Below are 8,396 nucleotides of genomic sequence, written 5' to 3' on the forward strand. Positions count from 1 at the left end.
AATAAAAGTGGCCTTCCCCCTTCCTTCAGCTTTTCCAAGTGAAGATTCTGAACACTTCACTATGCCAGCTAATTGAAGGAAACGGAAACAAAAGCGAAGGGATTCTACCTGGCAAGTCAGCCCTCCTACCTCGGTGACATGATTACAATGTGCAGGATCCATCCTGAGCATACACCTACCCTGTATCAGCTACATACAAAATGGACTCATTACATCCAGCCACTAAAACCATGGACAACAGATTTACTATGAATAATTAAAAGTTATTTTCTTGCAAATTTACATTCTATGTTAACTTATGTTCACTTTGTTGCCACATAAAAGTCACCATTAGTACGGAAAAGCATTAACATAACTCCACTGTGATTAAAGGACACCACAACCGGAAGACAACACCGAGAGAGATATGCTATTTTATTTAAAATCAGACCACAGTAGATTACAGAAAGACTTATTATGCAAACAAATCCACTGTACGTTTCACAACTTGCTAGGCATATAAAACTGCCCCTTTATTAGACTGTCCAGGATTACACAGAGGAAGGTTCGGGTGCAGGACAACTCTACCTCCTCAGAACTCAGTGTTTGCCAAGCAGCTCTATATTCAGGCTAAAGGAATTGTCGATTTGAGCTCTGTATCTAAGTCATTATTCCAGTTTGAGAGGGCAGAGAAGTCCCAAAAGAGGTCGAGACTGAGGTTGTGGAAGTCGGGGCACTAAACGTAATGCTTACCCATGACCAGGCTGTGCCCAGGGCTCTGCCTCCTGGCATCACATCAAAACTCATATTCTATATAGTCCCTCACGGGTCACGGGTACAAGGGTGACCTGTGTGGACCAGCTGTGCTAGAACAACTGACTCCGCTTCCTCTAGGAGACAGCACTGAAGTGCAGCAAAACTCATCCTTGAGTTAGAACCATTCAGTGCTGACCATCAAACAACCTAACCACATACAACTCAATTAGTCATAACTTATAAAACCGCATACAAAAGGCTGGCAAAAGTCATGCCATCCAGAGAGAGCATTTTCAACGCTACCAACACTCTAAAGCCATGTTACACATTGTATTTAAAAGATTTTTTTCTCCACTCCAATTGCTTTGGGGAAGTATATGCTATTTGCAGCAGACATTAAAAATCCTCAAGACAACATAATAATATATATATATATATTTTGGCAAGCATACTGAGCCACCCCCTCTCAAGTCTCAGCTTGCCTATGGCATTTTAATCTCACTATCTTATAAACAGTGCAAATTAGTATGATTCTAAACATCCTAGCCATAGCAGAATTTATTTATTAGCTATAACACAACAGGAGAAGCTGTTGAAGGGCAACAGGCTTTGAAAGCACTGACACACCCCTTGCCCAACTCGTTCAGGTTAGTGTTTTGTAAAGTTTGTTTCTGAAAGGATTTAAACAGCTTTCCACGGTCATCTTTCTCCTTTACCCTTAAACATTACCAGCAGTCAAGTATATATTTACAGTTTGTGCGCACATACACACACACAATTAATGGCAAAACGTTTTCCATGAGCAGCTGGATTTCAGTTACGAGTTTGCTGTAACTGAAGCATCACATTAGTTACATTATCGATACTCAAACCTATCCATCAGTGAAGGCAACTATAAGCTTACAAATAGCAGATACGGCCTTTGTTTTTTTCTGAAGTACAAGGGTGAGTTTTTTTGTAAAAGAAAGTGCTCTTGAAGAGCCCTTAGAGTTAAGCAATGGCCATTCAAATGATAAAAACGCTAATATCCTAGTTTTACAATCACAAGTAGTGATCCTAAGGCACATCAGCCACATGCATATGCAATAATGCATTGTTTTGCTTTCAGACAGAAAAATTGCATTAGCTTTGTCTGTATTTAGTTTGCACAAGAGTCAGTTTCTAGATAAAGTATCCCTGAAAGGTCATGTTATCACAAAAGTTACCAAAAGACAGAAAATTTAACAAGTAGTAAAAATATTTTTGGACTACTAATACCAATAAAGTTAGATACATAAAACGCAGTGCAAATTCACAATACACTTATCTATCACCTCCATCACTTCTGAGGATTTTCAGCCCTCGGAAAAAAAGTTGGCACTTGATAAGTGTAAAATATACCTGGTTGTTTTCATTAACTGTTAGCAAAACTAATTTGAGAGTGTTTTAGAGTTTTTGTGTAGCAGGCTCAAAGTACGCATTTCTGTACTCAGTCACCACCCTGGTAGCCCCCACCCACTTTAATTCTTTCTAGGACACAATTCATTTCTACAGCAGACTTATGTTTAGCATTCAGATACAACAGTCCAAGTACCAGCACTAATAGCACAGCAAAATTACTTTGAAACGAGTCATAATTAACCATGCTTATACGAAGCTTCAGTGAGAAAATAATACCAAGAAAAGATATTACACTATTTAAAAAAAAAAAAACAAAACACATCCTGTACCATCACTAGATTACAGAAAAAAACACACTTTGCAAACAAATCCAATGCACATTGCTTCACAAAATCCCCCATCTATAGAAACTTTCCAGACTTACACTGGGGAATTGGTTCAGCTGCCAATAACACTGACCAACCTTCTGCCCTTTGTCTTCAGAAGGCAGAACAAGCCAAATAACCGTATTTTCAGAATAGAGAGCTTCCTGTTATGAGCTTAATTTCAGATTAGTATTTGCTAGCAACCGCCACACTCCCGAGGAAATGATTAAGGGACAGCCTTACGTAAAGAAAAAAAAAAATAGATATTCTATTTTAAGTGATGCTGTTTGTAGTACAGACTTTCCAAACAACATCGTGCATTCCAGGACAATGATATGAAAATGCTTTGAAATAACGCAGGGGCTGTAACAGATTCTGGACTGTGAGCTTCTTAAATGACCATGAATTAGTTGAAAGTTGTTTGTGGATGTGAGAAATTGGTAACGAATTTACAGAGACATTCTGCGCAAGCAACAAGTGTTAAAATCTGTCTCCTCCAATGCTAGATTAAAATAACCAGCAAGTGTCTGCACCTTAGGCTTCAAGAGTCACATTGAGAGCAAAATCTGAGCTCCCCTAAAAAGCCTCCCCCTCTCCAGTGGCATAAGAAGTCAAGAATGGATTATGTCAGATGCAAAAAGCCACCATGGATTTCAAAAAGCTTTCCTGTTTTGCCTGCTTGCGGAGAAACGGTACCTGCAAATTCCAGATAGATACACATGCCAAAAACTGCAAAACTAAAGGAAATGAGGAAGTTAAAAATAGTTCTGCCAAGTGAGAGACTGAGTTTGAAGGATAAAACGAAACCGTGGAGCTTCAAGTGGGCATTTACATAATGTGAAAACGCAGTATTTGATTAAGAAATACCCTGCCTAGATTTCTGGAATCACATGATATCAAAAGCTAAGCACCTGTGTAAAAAAATCACTTCTGTATCCAAGGTGTGGAAAAATAAAATAAAAATAAACATAAGAAAGAGTCTTAATAGGCAAGGAAATAAAAATGCCTGGTAAAGTTTCTATAAAACTCTAAACTGGCTCTACAAACAGTTTAGTTTAATTTCAAGAGACCAGGACTTTTAGGATATCAAGCTATTTAGGAGTGGGAGGAGTGTGTACTTTTATTCTGAAAAGTCTAAGGTAACAACTGAAATGTAGAAATGGAACTCTTGTAACTTTTACTGGCTAAAAACCATGCAATATTTTCTGACAAGAGTTTCAGCTCAGTGAGCTCTGAAAAACCTCGTGCACCTGGCCACAAATGCCGCTGTCTGGGCACACTGCAACGGATGCCGATGCGGTCCACTGCAACTCTTTGCCCAGTATTCAGATCTGGTTGTTACTACCCAAACACTGGCACCGACAGAGAATTCTTTAGAGGGACAAATAGCTCCCAGTTTGCCACACACACATCCAGCTGCGATGGGAACACATCAGAACAGAAGAGGATGCTGATTTACCGTCACTAAAGAATTCCAAACATGATTTGATTTGTAATGTCAAGAAATCCACTGTACGTTGTTTCACAATTTGATGGATTTACATAATTTAGACCCTATAACCTTCCTAGAAAAACCTTGCTGTCACTGATATTTGAAAACGAAAATAATCACATTTACCAAACACAATCGCAAACCTCGGTGCCACAGCTCAGATGTTGTACTCCATTGTGCAAAAACCAGAGGCTTTCCATTGCCTACATGAAGTCTCTGATGGGGATAAAAGGGAAATATAAGCACCAATACATAACTCAGGCGCACCAAAATATTCACTGGAGGATAAAGCCAGGATGTGGCGGAAGGCGAGGTGGTCTTTGGGGGAGAGCTGGAGGATACTGCGGTACAAACTGAGCTGGGTATCCCGGCTGTGGCATTGGACTTCCAGACTGAACTCCCGGTCGCGGGGGGAGAGGAGGATACGGAGCACCTGGATAAGAAAGAGCTGGTCCTGAACTCATGGCTGCAGTAAACGGAGTAGGAAAGCGTCCTGCTGGGACTGAAGAAGGTGGAGGGGGTGGTATTCGTCGGGGCACAACTGAAGGAGGAGTGTTTGCATCCGAAGTGTAGGAATCTTGAGGTGCTGGTGTTGTCTCGGGTGCTCTCGGCTGAGCCTGTGGCTGAACCTGTGGAAGTCTCTGTCCCTTTAGCACCATTTCTTGGAGCTTCTCGATTTTCACACGTCGCTGGTGAGCCAGTTTACGCTTGCTCTGGTACTCATCGATGAAGGAATCCAGTGGTATTTCACCATCAAGAAATTTCTCTGCCATATTCTGTCAAGTATGGAACAATCTCTTAGAAAAACCACATACTGCAAGAGAATCTAAATGACTCGTATCCTAAAAATAGTATAATTGTGCCTGTGATTTTCCAGCTTGCATATGGAAGATGACTGGCACGCTAAGAATTGTGAGCAGAATTCTGAGTTGGTTATTACTCAGAAGCACTGGGAGTTAAATATCATCTCTGCTTACATTTATACTGAAGCAACAGCAGTAAGATCATCTGAATCTAGCTCTGAACGTTCCCCTGATCATCAGGGATGGGAATGAATCAAGTCCACCAGCTTTCCAGATTGCCAGCTAACTGAACTACAGCTCAGTGCTGCTTGTAATGCCAGAGACACCGAGAACTCTGCAACCCTCAGTGCAGAGAGGCAGATTACTGCTAAGCCAGGTTTAATGCTCACACTTACTTGAGGCTTCGGGTAAATCGTGTTTAATAATTAAGAGAGGTGACCACATATAAAATCACAAAATTGTCCTGGGAATGTCTTTTTGCGATGACAACTCAAGGCCAATAAGCAGATTTTTTTTCCCCTGATACAGTTACAGGAAACGTCCTACAGGCAAATCAGCAAACAAAGTCAAACACTTCCATCATCCTGAAAACAGATCACCCTTCAAGCACTTGTATCACAGCAAGTGACACTGGCACCTAGTCAGATGTGTTGAAATCCTAATGGAATATTTCACCGGAAATGCCGGAGATAAAACAGTGCAGGCAAAGTTTTCCATTAGGTTACTAATTGACATTTGTAATGGATTGATGCATGTACCAGGCAAACCCCATTAAAAAGAAAATATCCCCCATTTATGTGCTGTGAGTTTGAAAATGCCAACAAAGTAAGAGAGTCTGGCTTTCTTTTCTGAAAAGGGGTGTTTTCTTTCTTAAACTTCAAAGAGGTTAAGAGTAAAAAACTATTCAGATAAAAAAATTCTCACTGAAGCCAAATGGCTGTTCATTGAAGTTCAAATCAAATTCTTATAAATATCCCTTTAGTCTATTGCACGTTCAACACTGCACTGCAGCTACACGCATGGAAAGTCTCCAATAATGGTTCTAAGTGGCAGAATTGAAATGTACTATCATTACCTCAGTGTCTTCCTCAATCTTAGCCCCCTCTGTCTGAAGCAGCGCCAGCAGAGTCTCCAGTGAGGCATTACTGGATTGTCTGTCTGTCATGGCACAAAAAAGAACAATAAGTGACTTCTAACTGAAGCTTTACAGCCTCAGCAAGCACGGACATTTCTAAGGCATGTACGTACAACTAGAATACTCCATTGGTCTAGACAGGAAAATCTACAGTAAGAAAATATATTAAGTAGTTTAGGAATATTGTCAGAGTGCTAGAAGTGAAATTTAATTACAGTGATATATTTAGAATATTTAAAGACAGAGCACTTCAGCAGGTGCAGTATCAGACGTACAATACTGCATAATTCAGTACGAAATGAGAAAGTTAAATGCAATATTCTGTTTGCTTTATGATTGATCACTGAAAATTCAAATTATGTTTTGCTTTTTAGCAAGGTAAACAAATTTGATCATTTAGAGAAGAGTACGTCAACAATAGGTAGGCAATCACACAGTAACAGAAAGAATCCACAGTATCTCTTACTAGGTGTAACAGATACTTAATAAATCATTAGAAGAAATCTATTTCAGAACTACACAAGAATGACATTTCATTTTGTACCCTAATTCCCACAGCTAAAAATGAGATACCAAAAATCAAACAAAAAATGTGCAACAGATTTACATTCACTTAGAAAACAGCAAATCATAATTGTCACCAGAAAATGTTACCTAGTTTTGTTTTCTTTATCTGGTACGCTTCGAAAAGAACTTGCAGCTCTTGATATTTTTCAGTCAAATTTGATTTCAAAGACTCCAACTTTGGCTGGTACAAAAGATTGCCTTCTGCCAGGCTGCGGTTACTGGCAAGAGTCATGTCCTTGCTGTGTTGAACATTTTGGGCCTGGGGGGGGAAAAAAAAAAGTGTGAAATGATACTGAAAATATTAAGCAAAAAGAACAGTTGTTTAGACAATACGAGAATTTCAAAACTTGTAAATAAACAAGAAAAGCAAGCTCTCTGTAAAAATGAGTACTATTTTATTTGACCTGCAACCAATAACAGTACATTTGGACTTTTTATGAACAGAGGGAATGTCTACTGTATGGGTCAGCTTCAGCTGTTGTGCTCTTTTACTGTCATCTCTTTTTTCTGCTACACAAAATCCTCTCTCACGATCTGTATTTTTACTGCTATACTGATACACTATTTTACTAGCATATAATATAGAAGGAATAAGAAGGTCTATGCTGCAAACAGCACATTGAGATCATCTAAAACAACAGTGGAGGGTTGAAACTCATTGGGGAAAGACCTTCAGAGGAATTGCCCCGAAAATAAGGATCTCTTCTTTCAGCTATGAGCACCTGTGACTCAATCGCTTTCTGAACAGGCATTAACACTGACCTGAAGTCACCAAGTCACTTTCCTGCACGTTTATTTTTTTTTTTCCCCACATTCAGCTGAGAGCTTATTAAATGGTTTTCTCCAAGCTGGAAATGGCAATAACTTGAAGAGTTTGTGCTGTGGGCATGGACTCCTAAGAAGCCCCCTCTCCTTTGAGCTGGGGCAGAGATGCCAGTGAATGCTCCTGCGGGCAGAATGGCTTTTGCCCAACCAGAACAGGAACAGGGCTCCTGCTGCACTGAACCTGCAAGAGGCAGGTTTCCCCTCGTCTGCAGAACAGTGGTTTTCTGGGCAGAAACCAGCCTCTGGGCACTCAGACATATCTGCAAAGAGGCAGAGGAATGCAGTTTATGCCACCCGAGTTTCTTCTAATTCTTGTCACAAATTTGTGAGGTCTAGCAGATTTCCTCTTGGTGGCAGAACAGTGGTTTCTGGGCAGAAACCAGCCTCTGGGCACTCACTTAGACATTTCTGCAAAGAGGCAGAGGAATGCAGTTTATGCCACCCGAGTTTCTTCTAATTCTTGTCACAAATTTGTGAGGTCTGACCTGCCAGCTGTCACAGCTTTGTGAGATTAGATTTTTACATTCATGCTCTGCTACCTGAAGGTGCTTTGTATGAACTTTTACTCATTATTTAATGTAGATGTTTCCTCATTCCCACCTCATGCACCACCCTTATCATTCCCCCATAATGAACACTGACAGATAAAGCAACAGTTGCTGTTAAAAAGATCTCTGAATCCCAGCAGTAACAAGCAACAAGACTGCAGAGTGTCATCCTTTATCTTATTAAAATGCAAAACCCTAGGACTGCATCATTACGGTGCCTTCTACAGAATAATCTTCCCCAACTATGTTAAATCAATCCTGGATTAATGCCAAAAGCTTGTTTTTCAGTTTAATCCTTCTGCTTAACATATCCTAGCCCGAAGACATTGTTCCTAAAGAACAAATGACAATTCTCAGAAAACCAAGATTCTAACTTTGCTCATACACACACACAGAGGTTATTTAATCAAGACAGTCTTCGTGAGTTTTTGGGAAAGCTGAATGTTTGGGGAAGTCTGCCCTGATTGTCACGTTAGATCCATTAAAATATCTGGACATCAAAAGGAGAAAAAAAAAAAAAGGCAAGAGATCCAATTTCAGATTTTC

The 8,396-nt window shown here is 40.0% G+C and overlaps 1 protein-coding gene across 1 annotated transcript; it reads right to left on the reverse strand.

The window, feature by feature from the left end:
* Window positions 1-392: 392 nt before the first annotated feature.
* On the reverse strand, window positions 393-6,736 carry VPS37B (vacuolar protein sorting 37 homolog B (S. cerevisiae)). Its single transcript, XM_014964007.1, has 3 exons — window positions 6,565-6,736; window positions 5,851-5,933; window positions 393-4,748 (listed from the first exon to the last, which is right to left on the reverse strand). The coding sequence occupies exons 1-3, from the start codon at window positions 6,707-6,709 to the stop codon at window positions 4,248-4,250; spliced, it is 729 nt and encodes a 242-aa protein (XP_014819493.1). The 5' UTR covers window positions 6,710-6,736; the 3' UTR covers window positions 393-4,247.
* Window positions 6,737-8,396: the final 1,660 nt, after the last annotated feature.

The sequence above is a fragment of the Calidris pugnax genome, unplaced genomic scaffold, assembly GCF_001431845.1.
Source record: "Calidris pugnax isolate Ruff unplaced genomic scaffold, ASM143184v1 scaffold32, whole genome shotgun sequence".
NCBI classification, from domain to species: Eukaryota; Metazoa; Chordata; class Aves; order Charadriiformes; family Scolopacidae; genus Calidris; species Calidris pugnax.

Bases quoted from the DNA above. Each gene is read 5' to 3' on its own strand.
- VPS37B (XM_014964007.1), bottom strand. From the start codon at position 6,709: ATGACTCTTGCCAGTAACCGCAGCCTGGCAGAAGGCAATCTTTTGTAC. The intron at 5,934-6,564 runs GTAACATTTTCT...GTGCCATGACAG, and splicing joins GATAAAGAAAACAAAACTAG to ACAGACAATCCAGTAATGCC. The intron at 4,749-5,850 runs GTAATGATAGTA...CATACTTGACAG, and splicing joins AGATTGAGGAAGACACTGAG to AATATGGCAGAGAAATTTCT.